Raw genomic sequence first — 20,190 nt, 5'->3', positions numbered from 1 at the left:
CTAGTTTTCCTTGCACTGCCTCCTTTCCACCCCCCTTGTTTCATTAAAAGGCTTTAAAAACTTGGAAGTTTTGCAAAAGCTTGCACTCTGCTCAGCTGTGCCTATGTGGAAGAATGGTTTTATTAGTAAGATCCAGAAAGAGTAAAAGCGTTTTGTTTTGTTTTGTTTTTTTAATACAACTTCTAGGACACCCCGGCTCAGGGTTATTTAAGAGGTTAAGTAGCTTTTTCCATCTCTGACCTGATTTGTACACTCATAACTTCCACTGCTGCACTGAAATGAGATGCTAAGGATGCTGTGCAGTCATCAAGTGGAAACAAATGGGCCTCATCTCTTCCATGCTGGCTTGAAAGGAGGGAAAAGGGAAAGGTGGCCCCGCATACCAGTGTTGGAGCATGTGCTTGGCCAACTGTGAGTCCCAGATTCAATCCCAAGCATCTCCAAATGGGGCTGGAAAAAGTCCTGCCTGAAATGCTAGCGAGCCACTAGGTATCATGTTGTGTAGTCATTAAGTCGTGTCTGACTCTTTGCGACCCCATGGACCAGAGCAGGCCAGGCCCTCCTTTCTTCCACTGCCTCCTGGAGTTGGGTCAAAGTCATGTTGGTAGCTTTGATGACACTGTCCAACCATCTCATCCTCTGACGTCCCCTTCTCTTGCCTTCACAAGATATCATGGGTGATGATAATAAAGGGCTGGCGGAAAGTATGTTTTGACTCACGGTAGCGGTTTTCCAAGGGAGGGTCCACCCCAGCTTTCCCTAACCTGTCTCTCTGCCCAACCCCAGCAGGTCGGTCTGGTAACTCCCATCTCATATCCCACAGTTAGGTAATAAACTCAGTCTTTCAGCACATGTGGTATGTTTCCCTCCAGGGCAGGCAGCTGAGTGCTGCACTGGGCAGGGTGACGGAAGAGAAACAAACAAACAAACAAACAAACAAAAAAGGGGAGGGGAAGTGTGTGATGGGGAAGAAAAGCTGCCCCTGGTGAATATCAGCTTTGGACCTCATCCACAACTGGCCCATGACTCTCAATAGGTCCCTGGACAGTGCAAGGAGTGGGCTGGGGGAGCCGTCTGCCCTGGCCTGGTGAAGATTAGGGTTGCAGTGCAAGGATCTCTGCAGGAATATTTCCAGACATAGAGGCTAAAGTTGTGCAGGGTAATTTGTATGCATAGGGTATGCCACTGTAACAGTGTGATGCTTATGCTAGCAAATAATGGACAAAATAAGGTAATACAGTACCAAATCCACCCGTTTCATGGACACCAAACCTCAGGCTGATGGTTAAAATGGAGGAAAAGTTTTCTGCACATTTCTTAGGCTCTAAATATTATATCAGAAGAAACTAGGCTAAATCTATGGAGAGCAAAAACGGATGAATGCTGAAGCGTGTCTCCCACTAGGACAAGATTCTAGCTGGAGCATCTGGAAGCCACTTAATAGACTTCAAAGCAAAATAGGAAGATCACAGAATAATCAAGTAAAATGGGGCTACTTGGATTCAGGACCAATTTTCTGTGACTGTGGAGAAAGTCAATCAATGCAGCACTCATGTGCATGCCATTTACACCCCACCATGTGCATTAAAGATGGCCCAGCAAATGGCGGAGATAACATTATTGAAGTAGCTAACCTGTTTCTGGTCAAAAATAGTCTAATCATTTTGGCATTTAAAGTGGCTTGCATTTTAATCTGTATTTCATAGAAATCTGTAATTTTCAATTGTGCAATGCTCTGATAAGAAAAAATAGATAAAGATACAATAACACATTACATCCGTCTGAGTATGATATAGATTAAAATAATAATAATAATAATAAAAATAGGGTTCCTTCCCCATCCAGGGCAGCCGGGCAGCAGTGTACTGGTCCTGCCCACAGTTTGTAGGAAGTGATACTGAATGTTTCTGACTTGGGGGGGGGGAGTCATTTGCAGCCACTGAAAGAGTCCAGAAGTGTATGTCTGTTCCTGACACTCAGTTTTGTACCAGCCCCATTTCCTGCCTCAATCACTGTGTCGCGTGCAAGACACAGGTACAGCCCTGTGTCATCCAGCTGGAGACCTTCAAGATGGAGACGCATTGCCTTCTTGCTGTTGTCCAGCCATCCCCCGCTCAGCCAGTTTGGTGGGTTGTGGTTGAACTCGTTCTTCCATTCCTGTGCATAATACGCCAAAGTTCCAAGGTGTTGTAGCTCTGTCTTTCTGGGCAGCTGGCGATACCAGTATAAATCGTAGCTTGAGGTTGATGAATGTGAGCAGGTGAAGTTAAAACTCTGCCCTTGTGAGAAGCTGGAGAAGGGAGGTTCCTGTGTCACCGTCACCGTGGCAGAATCACTAACTAGGAAAACTAGGGCAACAGAAAAAGCCAAGTCAATTGGGAAGCCTGGAGGGGAGACCCAGGTACTGCTGCTGACGGGAGCCAAGGAAGATGGGAGAGAAAGAGAGAGAGAGAGAAGGTACATCTGTGGGGCAAAGCAGAGGAAACAGGAGTATCAGAGGACAGCAATGACCCAAACCCTCATCCTTTGTCTCCCACTGATACAAAAACACATACCATAGCAGAGGGCTATGAGTGAGAGGAGGAAGTGGCGGAGTTCAAATACTCCAGAGGTAGGCGCTGCAGCCATCTCAGTGCGGTGGTGAAGCAGCAACTGGAAATAAGCTAGAAGACTGGAGATTTCCTGTGCTCTGTGTACACCACAGATGCAGGTGTTGTGTCTGGATGTAGGAGGAGACAGCAGCCTGCACTGCCCACGCTGAAGGAACAGTAAACTCTTCCTGGTTGGAGGAGCTCAGAAAGGAGAAGAGGCCGAGCAAGAGATGGAGGTTCTAGTGGAGCATCTCCCCCTTTTGTTCTTTCTCTCCTCATTTCTGTCTCCTTTAAATGCTGGGATTGGAACACAGTGAGTTGGTGATGCTTCCTTCTTGAGTTCTGAATAGTTTAGAAGAAGATACTTTACACTGGGCAATTTTCCAGAACACTTGACTCCTCTGCCTGCTTGTATTATATGTAGTGGATAGAGTGTCAGCCTAGGATTCAGGAGACCTGGGTGCAAACCCCCACTTGGTCATGGCAGCATCTCATCAGGGGATGACGTCAATGATAACCCACTCCTTGAACATTATGCATACGTTGAAAATTCTACCAAGGTTGCCATAAGTGGGAAGAAACTTGACAATCCATAACAAGCTATCCTATTGCACAAGCATGCAATTTAGCCTACATCATAGCTTTCTGAATCTGGAGAATCTCCACATTCATGCTATTTTTGACAGCGGTGTTTTCAGTCCTGGGGATTGCAAAGATGGATTTGAAAATATGTGGGTAAGTATTGGGAGATGTCAGCATTTTTGTTAGCCAGGATCACTGCTAGATATGCAGTTTGGGGGTGGGGGTGGGGAAGAGAGGTGTTTATAAGAAATTTTGCTGTATCAGCAAGAATAAATTGCTTGGTTTTGGATGCAAGTCAAAGAAAAAGAAAATAGAAACAAGAGTGTAGCATGAATGCAAAATGCACAAATTGATATGCTAACATGTTGCTGACCAAGATTACAAACTGTAGTCACCTTAAAATGAACAAAAATGCAGTTTACACACGTAGCATTTATTTGTATTTTGGGTGCAGTGCCTCTTGACTTAGGTGAGTGGGAGGTGTCATTGCTGCCCTACCTTAGGCAGAAAATGTCTCAAGCTGATCTGAGGATAGGAGAGCAGGAGCAAGACAATTTGGCCAAGCACACAAACCCCTCCCTGTGATCATCTCTGACAAACCACTATTGGCCTCGGAACTCTCTTATGAAGAAGGTCTGGGAAGATCCTCTCGGAAGACCATTACATATCAAAGACAACCGAAAAATGATGGTATTCCCCTTTCCATGACCTCAGCTGCAATGCTTTTGGGACAATTTACAGTTTAACCCACTGTGAGTTATGAAATTATGCAGAATGTAGTAATTTTTGGCTGTGCTGTGGATTGAACAGTGTGTTAGAGCCACTGGATATGATGTCAGTGATGTCACAGCATCTTCACAGAGCTGGCAGCATACGAGTACAGTTGTTTTTGTTGAGCTAGCCAGTGAATAGAAGAAAGTGGTCAAAATCTTGTTGATTAGTGTAGTAAACTGCACTACAATAAACCAATGAAATCACTGGCGATTGGATGAATGAATTCTTCCATAAGCTCCACTAATTCAAATAGGCCTAATTTAACTGTGACTTACTATTCTAAAGTCAATCACAGTTAGAGTAGGCTCATTTGGATCAATAGAACTTACGAAGGAGTTCACTCACCAATTTCCCATTGATTCAGTGGGCTTACAGGAGTGCAATTTACTATGCTAAGGAATAGGATTTTGGCCTATGGCTTCAAGGTGCCTCCAGGGTGGGAAAAGGTGATGTGTGTCAATGTGTCTTCTCAATAGGACCTGGGAAGGGCAGAGAGTGTCTCTAAGAATATTTCAGGAAGGCAAGTGCATCATAGTTTCTGCAAATATATCTTCTAAGCAGCACCTGAAAGGACTTGCAAGGTGTCTGCTCCTGGCAATCAGTTTTGTACCACTTCCTGCCTCACTCACTGTGTCCATTGCAGCACACAGATACAACCTGGTTTCGTGCGGCTGGAGACCATTAAGATGCAGGCTCATTCTCTTCTTGTCAGTATCTAGCCATTTCCTACTCATCTGGGTGGCATCCAAAACCTCAGACAACTGAGCCTGAAAAGACTTGAGGGTCCCAAAGTGTTGCAGATCCATTTCCCCAGAGATCTAACTATAGCAGTAGAAATAGGAGTTGGAGTCCCCTGAATAGGAGCAAATAAGGTCCTTCTCTTGCAAGTAGCTCCCAAGCAGTGGTTCCTGGGTCACAACAATGGCGGAGCCATTGTCCAGTAAAGCTGAAGGAGAGGAAGAACCAAGGTAGCTGGGACAGCAGGAGAAAACTCTAGAGACAGTGGGTTAATGGAACCAGGAGGGGCTGATGAGGAAGAGGCTCCATGGATTCCTTTCACATAGGAGGAAATAGGGACACCTAAGGACAGCAACAGCCCAGACCAATTCCATCTCCTTTCTCCTAAAAGCTGTTCCTATCAAAATACTTACCACACCAGAGGACAATCAGAGAAAGAAGGGAGCAGAGCTCAAAGACCCTAATGACGGTGTTCTGCAGCCATCTCAGTCTGGTGCGGATACATCAACTGAAAATCAATTGAAAGCCTCTGGATTTGTGGTGACAGTTGTGCACCAAAGATGCAGGTGTTGTGGATGGATGCAGGAGGAGACAACATCCCGTGCTACTCACCCGAAGGCACTAGCAGGCTCTTCTCTGCTGGTTTTCTTCTAGCAGGAAGACCAGAGCAGAACATGGGCTTAGAGAGAGGTGCCCTTGCACAATGTCCTCCTCCCCCTCTCTTTTGCTTTCCTTTTTTGTCATGGGTTTCTCCTTCTTCTGAAAGAGGCCTTTGGAGGTTGGCTGCACCTGCTTCCCTGGCTATAAATAGTTTCACTATTATTCTCCACTCCTGATGCTTCACTAGAAACTTTGGCCCTTAGATCAAGGGCTACAGAACGTGTTCTGTGTTTTGAGCCACACATTGAACAAATATGGAAGCTGATATTGAGCACAATTGTTTTTTCTTTTCTAGGACTGTCTGATATTTGGTTTTTTTTAAAAAAATAAAAAACCCACACATTTCTAGCCTTTAGGACTGCAAGCACAGGGTTGAAAATATGTGGCTCTCCAAGGTTCCTGGGGAGGAGGATGAGCCCAGGTTTTCTTAAGAGCTTGCATCACTCTTTACTTCTCTTTGTGGCTAGCAAATGCTGAATTATGCAGCAGAGTACAATTATTGAAGCCACTCACCTCTCCTTCCAAGACAAGGAGCTGAAGGGGTGGGCGGGGTGGCGGCGGTGGACGGTGGTGATGATACGAACAGTATTTCAGATGGCTGGGAGGTATCCTGCCTTTTTCTCAAGCCTGTTAATTTGTTCAAATTAATGATACTTAGATGTCCATGCTTGTTTGAAAGCCTCGGTCCCTCACCTGAATCCTTTCTCTATGGTCTTACAAATTTGCAAGCTGGATGTGATTATTCTTTTGTGTGTGTGTGTGTGTGTGTGTGTGTGTGTGTGTGTGTGTGTGTGTGTGTGTGTGTGTGTGTGTGTGTGTGTGTGTGATGAACTAAGCTGTGTACATACATACTCAGAGGTCCTTTCACTGTATTTTGAGTATATACAGTACATTCCAAGGCAGCCATCATTGCATTCAGAACTGTGGTTTGGCCCACATGAATCTCTGACTGTCTCCAGATGGCAGTTACAATCAAACCTCTGGGGGTGTCTGTTGGAAGCCACACTTGAATCTTCAAGAGGGCCGCTTCCTTTCGATAGAGCTGCCTCAGCTACTGTTCTTCAAGGGATAGTGGTTGGGTGGTTGTGTGTGTGGGGGTGAGGCATGAAAAGTAAGGTAAGGGCACATAGCTACTGGTTCTTTTGGTGCAAGCTGGTGCAATCTGATTAGGGTCACCTGAGGTATGGGGGGAGGAGTGATATGTTTCCCTTGTCAAGTATTAATTGAACACTTTCCCTTTCAATTGGACACTGTCAGTTGAAAGGGGAAGAAAATGAGGGTAGGAGACATTTAAGAAGAACAACAAAAAGGGATCAGCATCAGAAAGTTGTCAAGGAACTGCTCCTCTGCTGTGAAAGGAAGCCAGAAAGAAAGTGATGAGGGGAAGCCAGCCAGCCATGGAGCCTCCTCTCTCCTCCTGCATCAGGAGAGGAAGAAAGGGGTGGAAAAAGGGAGGGAGGGAGGCAGGGAAGACAAGCAGGACAAGAGCAAGGAGAAGGGGGAGGAAACCCCCCACTCAGCCAAAAGCAGCTGAGTGGATTCCCCCCTCAGACTGCTGTGTGTCTCTGTGTATGTGTCTCTGTGGGCATGCTGAGCAAGGGGATGCACAATGTGGGAAGAGAGCAAACTGCTTGGAGAGCTGTCAGGGGAAGGCGCTGAGAAAAGGCCCCCCATTGCTGGATACCTCACTAATCCATCCAATCAGAAGTGAAATTATTACACTTGCCTGCATTAAGCCTGTGCGGATGCACTGAATTACTTAGATTAAATTAAAAAAAAAATCTTTACCTTGTTTGTACTGCCAATTGAGAAACTGTCTACAGCCAGTTTCAATCGACACTTCACACAAAGACTAAGATATTTTTTTAATTTCACTTGAAAGATTTAACACAACAGCAATAGGCTAGCAGAGAAAAAGAATAGTTTCCCTTCCCCTACCCCTCCACAGAGGAGCAGGGGGAACGTTCAATTGGCTGATATCCTAAAGTGGCTCACTTACTAAGCCCTTTCAGAATATTGGGTATTGACAGCAGAAGAAGCCTCGGCAGCTTTAGTTCACTTCCAGTGATTGCCCATGCTGGGGATGAACTAAACTAGGGTGCCCCAACCAGCACCCTAAAAGTAGAAGCCCATGGCTGGGACTCAAAAAGGTGCAGTGTTCTGGGGGGCAAGTGGATCTGCTTTAGATCTGCTTTAGAAGAAACCCATCTGTGGTTCCCAATGCACCAAACAGCAGGACAAATGCCCGTCTGAATAATAGAATCATAGAACCATTGAGTTTGAAGGGTCATCGAGTCCAACCCTAAGTTAGAAAGCGAAGCTTCTGGATTCCAGCCAGGGTCTCCCTCTCTTTCCTGCAATAATTTCTAAACTGTTCCTATCTTCTGCAGCAGGGATGAGTCATGATTGTTGACATGTTCAGAACAGGTGTGTTTTGTGGCACAGTCTTGGGCCTTTCATGGCAAGTTGGTTGGGGCAGCTTGCGGAGTGGGACGTGCACATGTCGTTGTTGTTGTTTAGTCGTTTAGTCGTGTCCGACTCTTCGTGACCCCATGGACCAGAGCACAACCTTACTCCAAAATCTCAAGTGTGGGACCTCCGCACCTCACTTTACTAGCTGTCTCTGGTGTTCCTTTCCCCTCAGCATTCTTCGCCTTCTCCCCATCAACCACCCCACCACAGCAGGAGTCAATAGTGGGGTGGTTGATGGGGAGAAGGCGAAGAGTCCCAAAACTGAAGAGTGCAGAAGTCAAGGCACACAACCCAGTCCAATGCATCGCATGTCATAGGACTTATTCCCAAGTATTTTACATAGTGTTGCAGCCATTATTATAGCATTGCGTTTTATTACATTGCAATTTCCCCCATGCTTTGATAGGATGTCCAGAGAGTGTGCTCACTATGGGGCAGTATGCAAACTGAAATAATAAATAAGGAGAAATACATGTCGCTGGCATTAATGAAAAAAAAAAACCTCACTGTCCGTCCCAAAAGCCACACTTCTTAATTTCTCAGTGCTATGGTTATTCACTCATGGGTGACTTCTCAAATTCCTGGATGAAAGAGGTGGATTTCAACACTGAACGTGAATGTCAGACATCTGTGAATGTCAGAGCTAGGTAAGGATGCACATCAGGTGGTCTGGCCACTGTGCAGACTGTGAGTAAGGGTGCATTTCCTGGCCTTGAATGGGCAAAGAGTTTCTGGAACATGTGTGTATACCAGCATAACAACTGCTTTGTGTATGCAGAGGATGGATACATCTAATGAAATATTCTTGAATATTTAATTTCTAGCAGGATGTTTTTTTAATTTCTACATAGGTGTGAATAATCTCTGTCAGGTATCTATGTATGGGACCAGGGCTTTAGCAGCCATGCTATGGATGGGTATACAATATAATCTTGGGGTGTTGAAAATCCAGAATTGGGAAATTGTGCTTTTTCACTAGATGGTGGTAAATTCTGAATTGCAGATAGCCTTTTGCGACAGCCTCCCCAGCTGCACCCCTACAGAGGGTCCAAAAATGTAGACTGCCGGGTTGCCCCATAGCAACAAACCAGCTCGTGCAGGCTGGGCCAGCAGGACCAGATCTTTTATAAAAAGAATGGATTTTAACTGCCTATTGAAGAACAAATCACCCCAAAATACCTTGCAGTGCACCAGGGATAGCTCAAACAAAATATGATTGCTGTGAAAAATCTAACTTTACTTTCCAGCGAATCTGAGGATTGTGGTAAAGCTCAGAAGGAACAAGCTTGCCTGAGAGGGCTGTCTAGGGCAAGATCTCTGCTGGTCAGAAAGCCCTGGCTGTTTTACCCCACCAGTCAGTCCTTTTACAATCCATTACAACGCTTCTCTTGGTCCAGTGATGGGGGAGAATAAAGATGTGTGGCTATTTCCTGCCATCTAGCTACTTCATGTTGCTCTCAATATGCTTTCCCCCACTGCTACCATTTAGGATTTTGAACACATTGGAAATCCAGAACTTTGTCATTGTTAGTCATTATTATCTTGGTAAAACAGTTTACTGGCTACCTGTATCAACTGACCAGCTTGGCTACTGGTACAGCAAACGTTTGTGAAGCTGTGTGTGAACCATGGACAGGGCATCGTGGATTATAAACGGGAGAATGAAAACTCTTACGTCTTTACGCCATCTCACCTACCCTCTGTAAGTGGGAGGTGAGCGTACTGGAAAAGAAACAAACAAAAGGAGCCCATGTGTAAAAATGGAGCAAAAGCAGAGAAGCAAGACAGATAGTAAATCGTGCCTTAGTGAGATACTGCATTTTTGCTGTCAAGTATGTTTTTGTTTGTGGTGTCAATGGGTGGGCCCACAGGTTGAGGGAGATGCCCCTCTCCACGTTAATGGGTTGGGAGAGCTTCTTCTCTGTGGCTCATGAAGCGATTTAGGGAGCATCTGTTCCTGGCACTCAGTTTTGCATCAGCCCCACTTCCTGTTTCTTTCACTGTGTCCCTCACAGCACAGAGATACAGCCCTACGTCATTCTGCTGGAGACCCTTGAAATGCAATCTCATTCTCTGTCCCTTGTGCATCCATTCTCCTCTCAGACGCATGTTTAGGGATGCACCTGTCTCTTCCTCCAGCTGGTCAGAGTGGGAAAAAAGCGTTCCCAACGCTTGTAGGTCTACCTTCCCAGGCACCTGGCGATACCAGAAGAAGTTGTAATTTGAGTTCTCAGAGTGGGAACAGTTGACTATCAGGTCCCCCTCTTGCAAGATGCTGGAAAACATTGGTTCCTGCGTCACTGTCACTGTGTCACTGACCAGGAAAGCTGAGGGAAGAAGGACAACCAAGTCAGTTGGGAAGCCTGGAGAAAAAAAACTCTGAAGAAGACTGGAAACAGAAGAAGTCAAGGGAGATTCGTGAGAGAAGGGGAAAGAGTGAGACTCAACCAAGGAAAGAGGATTCTCAAAAGATGGGAGAGTTGTCCCAGACTCCCTTTAGGTCACTTACCACCCGAGATGACAATGAGGGAGAGATAACATTGGAGTTTTGATAATTCATAGTAGCATGGTGTGTGTTCTGCAGCCATTTTAATCATTCTGGTGCTAACATAGCAGCTGGAAAGAAGCCGGAAACCTCTTGATTTCCTGTGCAGTGGATGTGTAACAAATGTGTGGGTGTTGTGGGTGGGTGGAGGAGAAGTCACCAGGAAGTGCTGCCCACGTTGAGGCACCAGCACACGTTTTATCCATGTGAGAGGCTCAGCGGAAGGAACACAGCAGACCTTGAACCAGACTTAGGATCCTCATGGCATGCTTCCTCACCTCTTGCATTCCTTCCTGTGTTGGGTTTCTGGCACTTGGAAAGGGGCCACCAGAAAGTGATTGGTTGGTTGTCAGCTGCACCTGCTTACTTGGGTATAAATAGTTCTAAAATATGTCATTCTCCATTCCAGATGTTCCTCCAAAAACCTGGGACAAAGGGCTGAGTGTCATTTATGGTTCTGCCAAGATATAACTCAAATATGGAGTTCAACACTATGCACAGATTCCTCTGTTCAGAGAATCTCTGAGAGGAGTGGGCAAGGTAGAAGAGGGAAAAGGAGGGAGGAAAAAAGGATAGAAAAGGAAGAGGAAGTGCTGGATGGTTGTTTCTATTTTGATTTCTCTACAAACCAGGTTTGATTTTCTCTTTGCAGTGCTGATGGATGGAAGATGTGGAAGGAAAGAGAATGAAATGAAATTCCAGCTCATGCAAAAGAGAAGGAGGATTCCTGTATTGGCCTTTTAAGAAGGAATCAGAGAGGACGGTGCCCATTGCCCTTTTAAATTCCCTTACTCACTCCCTTCCCTATGGCTGCCTTAGGAAGCTGCTCTGCTCACTCCTGAGATCAGGGTTTCTCCCTTGGTAACTGTAGGGAAAAATGAGGGAAATAAAACAGAGCACCCAGCCCTGCAGATTGCTAATGTCTTGGCCAGAAGGCTGTAACTCTGCCCTTGTAAGACTTTAGGGCCAAGTGCAACTGCATTCTCCTGTTTCGGGGAATATTCCCCCCCCCCCGAGATCCAGAAAAACACAAATACTAGCTCAGACAAGATTGAGCCCCAATATCTCCAAAAGAGCAGAGAATGGGCTGGGGGAAGCATTGTGTGCCCCTTATTTGGGCACAGGCTTTGGAAGGGGCAGGGCGAGACATATCCCAAATCTCTGATAACTTGTTATTTTGAACAACAGCAGGAACTTCAATGGTCTAATCCATAGGACTGCAAAGATAGGATTAGAAAAGTGTGGACAACTCTTGTGAGGTTTCCAAAGGCTTTGACGAAAGGGGCATGCACAAGAAGACTTCCAGGAGGTCATCTGGGCTCTGGAATCTGTGTGGCTCTTCACACCTTGTTGCCATCACCAAAAACGGAATGAATTAGCCATACTCAGTAATGTACCTGGTTTCCATAACTTATACAGGTTGCAAAATCTAGTATTTTTCAGCACAATGTGGAAAATATGCAGAATGAGGCAACAGGCTGGATTTAAGAGACTCAGCTTTCAGTCCTTGTTTGGGAACGAAGTTTAGTGGCTGGCCTCAGGACCTCTTATCTCTCTCACTCCTTCCCATCCTGTTGCTTAAAGGAGAATGAGTCAGAAGTTACTAGCTCTGACCCTGGATCTTCCTGTATCCACTTGACTCTCTCAGATCTCCCTGCACCATGAATAATAGAAGAAAGGGTTCCAGGCAGACATAAGGCCCATCCAAACAGAGAGTTTATTCTCCATTTTGTACCTGCTTTGTCTGTGATATTTCAGCCTTTTTCTCTTCATCTTGCCTCATTTTAAACAATGACAAAATCCATGACTTTCTGTATTATTTTATCCTCTCCCAAGGTATGGTTTCTCCCATGATCAGAGCTTCCCTATTGGACACTTTTCTGTTATTTCGCAGGTAACCCTCTTCGTTGCCAATTCTTCCACCAATTTTATTTTATTTTGCAGAAAAGAAGTTCAGACAAGAAATGGATTAAAAAAACTTTTAATAAGTCTTAGGAGAGAAATGATGACATTCATTTCAAAGGTCAGAGTCTCTTGAATTGAATGCATTCAATTATGTTTTAGGTTTAAAAACCAGACATATGCGGTCACTTTACAAGGGAAGCTTTCTCAGGGATTTTTCCCTGCCCCATACTTTAAAAGTTTAGAAAAACAACTTTTAAAAGTCCAGTGCAGGTGTAAATCCCAGTTAAGCCCCATGTTCCTTCATGATGAACAGGGCAGAACTCCCCACCCCCATCTCTTCCCACACTTGTAAATATGGATTAAATACCATTGGAAGACTGGATGGTGTACTGGGTTTCCTGATTGCAGACTGTGGGTCTACATACACGTGGTTGTGATTGCCTACAGACCTTTCATATATTCTGCCCAACATGTGGTCAGAGGAGTGGGGCCAATCCATTAATGTAATTCTACCACCCCTGTCTCATACATAAGGAAAGCCTGGAGATAGGATGGTGCTCCCTGAGCCCACAACTGTAGGTAATTTTGTCCCTGTATAAAGTTGCTTGGCATGACAGAAATACGGTAAGTTGTGTGTATCCAGTTTGCCCCCTGCTATTAAGGCTTTTAACTCCCTAGCCTAGGGAGATCTTTTCCCTATCATCTCCTCCTACATCTTTATCAATCTCTCCTTCCCCTGGATGAATTGGTGATCAGTGTAGCAGCAAAGCCCCTTCATCTACTGTCTCAGGTGGACTGCGTTACAATTTGGTACCTCTTCTCCCACAACTGTCTCCCCAATGAGCCAATGGGTTTTGAATCTGCCAGCTTCCCTCTTCCTTCCTGGAACCATGTGTACAATACCTGTTAAACTGCAAGGCGTTAATTCAGCCTGTGAACACCTTTGCCTGCATAGGTAGAAATCTAGCAAATGAATGTGGTAGTACCCGTAACAGTTCTTATTTATACATGGCACCTGGAAAAGTTACTTTTTTGGACTGCAACCCCCAGAAACCTCAGCCATCATGCTTGTGGCCTATGTTAGCTGGTGGATTCTGAAACCAGTAGTCCAAAAAGTTATTTTTCCCTGAGTTCTGTCTACCTGTGTTTTCTAGTGCTCAAAGAGCACCAGGGGTTGTGCAGTTATTCTCTATGCCAGTGGTTCTTAACCTTGGGTGACTCAGGTGTTTTTGAACTGCAACTCCCAGAAACCCCAGCCAGCACAGCTGGTGGCGAAGGCTTCTGGGAGTTGCAGTCCAAAAACACCTGAGTCACCCAAGGTTACGAACCACTGCTCTATGCAACAGTTCTGTTAAGCAAGTCAGCTTCATTATCCCTAATAACACAGATAGCAGGACTAAGGCTAAGTAACAGTAGCTTGCTCTGTTTCTAACAGGGGAGAAATGGAAGGCAGGGGCCAGGAAGGCAGAAGTCTCTAATGTGTAGGTCTAAGTCATCCGAAGACCACTGAAGGTGGAGGTTTGGCTGTTCAGAATGGTTCACACGTGTGGCATTCATTGCTTGGTGACAGCAGCATCAACTGGTGGACTGCATTCATGAATGGGCTGGGAGAGATAGAACCCCACAGAAGGGACATTAATCTCTCTTCATATTTAAAATGCAGCGCTTTTAAGACAAGACCATTCCTTCCACTTGTCAGGAGATGCAAAATCAAAGGCCGTAGATGGGTGTTGCGGACTGACCTGATTCCTGAGGCTCACTGGCCACTGCTAAAGATAGACTGTCAGTGGAGGCAGAGCATCTTCCTGGCACGGACAGTGCAAGAGTGAAGCTGTTCTTATTGAGCAGGCCAGTGAACAGAAAACAATGGCTTCGGGAGACCTCCTGTGATGCGGAGAATGCTGATGCATGTCAGTATGGCTTCTCAACAGCACCTAGGCCGATGTCAAAGGAAGGTTAGACTGCAGTCTCTCCAGACCTGTCTTCTCAACTGTACAAAGAAAAGCAGCTGTGAGGTCTCTGTTCCTGACACTTGGTTTTGCAGCAACCTCACTTCCTGCCTCACTCTCTGTGTCCCTTGCAGCACACAGATACAACCCTGTGTCGTCTGGATGGAGACTTGTAAGGTGCAGGGTCATTGCCCTCTTAGTGTCTACCCACTGACCAGTCAGTCGTCCGCTCCAGGTGGAGCCGACATCTTGCAGTTCAGTATTGTGAGTGTAAAGACTCCCAACAACTTGTAGCTCTGCCTCCCCTGGCAGCTGGCGATACCAATAAAAATTGTAGTTTTCGCCATCAATGGAACAATGGAAGGTCTGGGTTTTCTCTTGTGAGTTGCTGGCAAACAGTGGCTCCTGCGTCACCCTCACGGCCACAGAGTCGCTGGCCAAAAAATCTGAAGAGAGAGAAGGAGCCAAATTAGCTGGAAGAAAACTATGGGAAAGCCTTTGAAAGCAGATTAAGAGAGCCAGCAAGGGAGATCAGTGAAGAGAGAGGGTGGCAGATGCTGGATAATGGAGGAGAGGTATCAAAAGAGGAAGGGTCCAGAGACCCTTCATATTACTTACCACACAGGACCATGAGAAAGAGGAAGAAATGAAGCTCACATAATCCATAACAGGACTGGAAGGGTCCTGCAGCCATCTCAGTCTGTCTGGTGCTAATAATGTACCTGGAAAAACACTGGATGCCTCCCGATTTCCTGTGATGTGTACATACAGCAAAGGGTGCAGGTGTTGTGGGTGGACAGAGGTGGAGAAAGGATGTACTGCCCACGCTGAGCAAGCTCTTTCCAATTGGATGGGCTCAGTGGCTTGAAAACCACAACACCCACATATGCTAGAGAGAGCAATCTAGGGCCATGTCTTCCCACAGCTTTTTTGTTTGCCATTTTGTGGTGTGCCCCCCCCCCCCCGGAGTAGTGGCACTGCAGGTTAATTTGTTGGCTGCACCTGCTCCCTTGGTTATAAATAGTTTCAAGGAAGAAATGATTAGAGGTGTGCAGTTTTGTATTTTTGGACTACAAGTCTCAAGCTGCACAGAGAACTTTGGAAGTTATAGTCCAAAAACCTAAATCTGCACACCCTCTAAAAGCAATGTCTTCAACATCTTGGGACCCAAAGTGAGGGCTGTGTGTGTTCTGTGCATTGAATATGGCACATTAGGTCTACATCTACAAAGCTCTACCTTTGTGTCCTTTTCTTCAACAGCAATGGAAGTTAGTCCTTAACAAGGAAAAGGCAGGCTTGCCTGTGTGTGAGTAGTCACTGGGAAACCTTTGGAGTGCCTTGGCAGTCACAGCAAGAGGGTGGGAACAAGATTTGCAGTGTCCAGGAGTCCAGGTCTTGCTATCACTCTTCATTCCAGTTCATGGCTGGCAAAAGCAGAAAAAAAATGTACAATATCTATTTAGGGGATGCAAATATACCCGCTTTCCATTCATTCATACAAAAACGAGTCTTTGAGCAAGTTACTTTGTGAGGAACTGTGTGAGGTAATTTCAGTGCAGGTATTACACAATTCCTTGACTGATGACTAGTGTTCCAAACAATATGGGGTAATCAGTAACCCTGGTTTAGAGAAGGAGACTGGATTCAGATCCCTGCTCAGCCATGAAGATGATTTGGTGCTGTGCCCTTGAAGCCTGACACTGAAATTGATTTTGAACCATGAAAATTATAATAGAAGCCTAAAGGTAGTCCTGATCTTGGGGACAAGGAAGCCCTCTTCATCCTCTAGGCTCTGCACCTGGCAATAGTGACTAGGGGCATGTGCATGTATGAATGTGTGCACATGCTATGAATGCATACGTTTGTGTGTGTAGAGAACAGGGATGGAGAATATTTGGCCTTCCAGATGTTTTGGGATGTCAACTCTCATTCTCCCTCATTATTGACTATGTGAGGCCCAAAGGGAGTTTCAGTCCATCTGTACTTCAGGGGCCACAAGTTGCTGTTAGTAAGAGACAAAGGAAGAGAGGCAATAGTTATGCAGAGGAAGCAGAGCACGTGCAGAGGCAGCCGCAGCCGCCATGCATGGGGAGCAAATGAATTCAGTGTCTTCCTTGTGGTGGCTGCTTTTTTCCATGTGTGTCAGCCCTTCCTGTTCCCCAGGCTCACTTTTTCCTCTCGGCAGTACTCTGAGCTGTCAAGTGCTCAGATAATAATGACACAGATGCCTCTTGGTCTGTTAGCATTATTATTATTAATCACTAGCAAGATCCCCAATGGGGTTATTGGCAGCAAGGATGACAAAGAGGGCTCTCTCCTCCATGCCACATCCTGTCATCCAAGGCATTTCCAAAATTCTTGAGCAACTGGCTTACTCTCCCAGGTTGGCTGCATTCCACCTCCACCACCCCCCAGGGGTAGCTTGTATGGCGGAATGCGGGACATGGGGAGTGCCTCAGAGTTCTTGGTGCATTGCATGTGTCCTGTGCTGTCAAGTTGCCTCTGACTTAAAGTGAGCCTAATACAGTTTTCAAGAGATGTGAGATACTTAACGTGTGGTTTTGCCTGTTCTACCGTGTCCACCCAGTGAGTTTCCGCAGTTGAGGAGGGACTTGAATCCAGATCACTTCCTCTTTTTTTACAGCTGCATTTGACACAGGTTAAAATGTTACCTTTTTGGATTCTTTATTCTCCTCTTTGGAAAATAGTGCCTCTTGAAGCTATTTCATGCTGCCCCCCCCACCCGCGCCTGATGGTTGCTCAGTGTTGTTCAGTGGGGCTCTCAGACCAGGAATCTGGAAATGTTAAGTCCACAGAAGATGCAGGAGCACCCCATAGCACCAACCCAGAAACTGTAATCTGACATGAAGCAAAACACATTGCCCTCTGGGGGAATCCTGAAGCAATGAAGCTTAAAACTGTTATCATGATTGTTAGGGCCTTCCCTGCCCCACATCCTCCATCTCAACCCACCACATGATGGTAACAAGAGGTGGAGCCAGTTTTCCAGGTCTGACTCTGCTCTTCCAACATGAACTGATGGCTGTGGCTTGGAATCTGGGTTTCCTCCTTGGACCCCTCTCCTTTGCCCACGGGGGGGGGGGGGGAGAGTATTTTCAAGGCTGCCATGAGGTAAGAGATGGTTTGTCAGAACGAAGCCATGTCTTGCCCTCTGAGTAATGGAGTTCAGTCATGGAGAACAGGAAGAGGCAATCCTATCAGCATTCAGAGGTGGGAGTAACATTCATGACACCTTGTATTGGACTTCAGGTACAGAAGAACATCTAGTTTGTACATATGGAAGTCCCTGGAAATGAAAGTATAGGATCATAGTCTTTGACCAGTTGTAATCTCTCCGCAACCACCAGAATTTCACGAATGACTGCCTTCCAGGCATCATAAGAAACTAAGCAGTATTTATGTACAAGGTGTGTGTGTAGGACTTGCAATAAATACTGTGTTTTTTGTTTAAAAAAAGCTTTATATTAGAGACATCATTATTCCTTTTATTAGCACAACACAAGGCAGAAGAAAACATGGAAGCATGGAGAGATTAGCATAGTCTCATCTCTTTCTCTTAGGACACTCTGACTCTCTGTTTTGTAGCAAAATGATCAGTTTAGACGTATCTTTAGAAGAAAGAAGTTTACTCACAGTTATTAGCTGCAGTTACAATCAAAAGAAAAAGAATAGAAATGGAGTTTCTGGCATGGAGGAAGTTGCCATGCCTGCACCATCAGGGAAGATAAGGCAAGCAACAAAGGACCATAAACAGAAAGAAGGGGCCTAATGTCAGAGGTGAAAAAAGTTTTATCAATCAACTTAGTGTCAAGAAGTAAATAACACCATCAAGGTCATGCAATGTTGAACTTTTCCCAACAATAAAAGGCTGAGTGCTCTTGATCTGAGTTCCTGCTGGCCAGCAAACCCCTCTTCTGAGATATTCCATTCCAACTCTTTCCTCCTTGGTTTTCTGTTTGATACCTACAACTGAGCTACTGAATGTGCTCTGTCTTCACTTGACTGATTTCCCCTCCCCATCCCACTTGTTTCTTAGGTTCTTGATTTGTTTTTACAAAGTGTGGGGTTCCCTTACCCTGCTGACACCCTTCAACCTTACACATGGATGTAAAGATCCAGACACATTCATTCATTCATTCATTCATTCATTCATTCATTCATTCATTCATTCATTCATTCATTCATTCATTTATTTATTTATTTATTTATTTATTTATTTATTTATTTATTTATTTACAGCTTCCAAAATGCCAGTGACCCACATTGATTGGGGGATTCTGGGAGGTGTAGTCCACAAGTTAGCTTTTCCAGTCTGTGATAATAATTGAAGGGTGGTGTTTCCATGCCATGTCACTTAAAACCAACCCCAAAGTAACATTTCAAATAAAAAGTAAAGAGAGGCTCAGAGAGGAGGTGTGCTTTTTTTAATTCAAGAGGCCATGCAAGCCACAGTGGGGAAACAGGAAGTGCTGTGTTGCTGCTTAGTGGCACTTCTTTGCAGCTCTTGTTAGATGATCATGGTGGTTTTGAGGTTAATTCATGACATCTTCCGGCAGTTCTTTATTCCTATACTGACATCTCAGCCCTTGCTTCCTCCTTGCAGGGTGGTTTTGCTTGTTTTTACAAGTTGGTGAAAAGAAGTCTAAAGCCATGTGGGTTTACTCTGAAGAAACCCTCCTGAATGCAAACAGGAAGTCAGAACCTACGTATATGGTTCTATATTGGTGAGGAGCAAGGGTGGGCAAAAGGCAGCCTTCCAGGTGTTTTTTAACTGCATCGCTCATCAGCCGCAGCCAGCACAATCAATGGTGAAGGATGATGGGAGCTATGATCCAACATCTGGAACACCACACTTGGCCTGTCTCTGGTTGAAATCAAAGCCTCAAGGGAGTATCCAGAAATCCAGCCTCACGTTTTCCTCTGTGCTTTTGTGCTAGTGCTTTCCAGATGTCTATTACAGGAATATTTTGTTGTCAAACTTCCTGTTATCTTTAGATTGATCATTAAAAGTTTTGTTTGGTAACATTTAGGATCTCCTTCACCTGTTCCCTGGACTCTTCTCTTGCACGTGGAGAAGAGAAATAAATCCTTCTTTTCATGGTTCAACGAACTGAGCATCTTTCGGGGTGGGACGCAAATCCATGCTCAGCTCTTTCTACACAAGTAAACTGGTCCCTCCATTCAAGGGAACATCCAGCTCCAGCTTCCACTCCTTTTTCTGCATGCAGTCATCCCTCATTGGCTGCTTCCAATCCAGGTACAGAATTTACCTGTAGCATCAAGCACAAGGAAAACTGCATTGCATGACTGCTAAAGCTAAACAGCTATGGCACTGGTTAATCTCTTGAATGAGAGTCCAAAAACCAGCTCTGTCTTGGAGGATGACATGGGCCAACTCCTAGTGTCCATCCATTATGCAGAGTATGATGTCAAACCTGGATGCCCATTTCTGCTTGACTAGAAAGCTCACAGAGAAGCCATGGACCAGCCAAACTTTTTTTTAACCAAATAACAAGGCTGGCTCAAGATATTTTGTTGCCTGAGATGAAGCAGCAAATGCCAGACCCTCCCTCTGTGCTGTTCAAGTAAAGTAGCAGAATCTCTAAGGCCAGTGAAGTTACATTGACATGAGGCAAAAGATCCCATTAACATTTTCCCCATCTCTGGTGGTAAAAATACAAATAATCACCAATTTAGTGCCTAACAATCTGCCCTTTTATCATGCCCAAAACCAACTGTTTGAGGTGGTTGCCTTATCCTACCTAATAGGAAGCCTAGGCCTGAACCTTAACCTGGCCCACAGGGTTATTGTGAAGACAACAGTGTGGAAAAACTAGGATGATAACAAGAATTAAATAAAAAAAGTAATCAGAATCTCTCTCTCTCTCTCTCTCTCTCTCTCTCTCTCTCTCTCTCTGTGTGTGTGTGTGTGTGTGTGCATGTGTGTGTGTGC

The 20,190-nt window shown here is 45.2% G+C and overlaps 1 protein-coding gene and 3 long non-coding RNA genes across 5 annotated transcripts in view; 2 read left to right on the top strand and 2 right to left on the bottom strand.

Moving 5' to 3' along the window:
* The window catches only part of LOC144586013 (uncharacterized), a 45,072-nt gene extending 34,632 nt beyond the window's left edge, over nucleotides 1-10,440 (bottom strand). The window contains exon 1 of one of the 2 annotated variants that reach the window (XM_078383529.1): nucleotides 10,327-10,440. In XM_078383529.1, the coding sequence (XP_078239655.1) occupies nucleotides 10,327-10,414 (88 nt within the window). In that variant the 5' untranslated portion in view covers nucleotides 10,415-10,440. The remainder of the gene's footprint in view (nucleotides 1-10,326) is intronic. The other variant, XM_078383530.1, reaches the window with a different exon arrangement.
* Nucleotides 1-20,190, top strand: part of LOC140703057 (uncharacterized) — a 63,562-nt gene that overhangs the window by 19,965 nt on the left and 23,407 nt on the right. The window lies entirely within an intron of this gene.
* On the top strand, nucleotides 2,018-19,264 carry LOC144586016 (uncharacterized). The gene is made up of 2 exons (XR_013540694.1): nucleotides 2,018-2,904; nucleotides 11,015-19,264. It is a non-coding gene; the product is annotated as an uncharacterized LOC144586016 (long non-coding RNA).
* On the bottom strand, nucleotides 12,270-16,806 carry LOC144586015 (uncharacterized). The gene is made up of 2 exons (XR_013540693.1): nucleotides 14,835-16,806; nucleotides 12,270-14,662 (listed from the first exon to the last, which is right to left on the bottom strand). It is a non-coding gene; the product is annotated as an uncharacterized LOC144586015 (long non-coding RNA).

The sequence above is a fragment of the Pogona vitticeps genome, chromosome 1 (genome assembly GCF_051106095.1).
Source record: "Pogona vitticeps strain Pit_001003342236 chromosome 1, PviZW2.1, whole genome shotgun sequence".
Lineage (NCBI taxonomy): Eukaryota > Metazoa > Chordata > Lepidosauria > Squamata > Agamidae > Pogona > Pogona vitticeps.
Note: the sequence above shows the minus strand (reverse complement) of the source record. Positions and strands in the feature narration are given on the sequence as shown.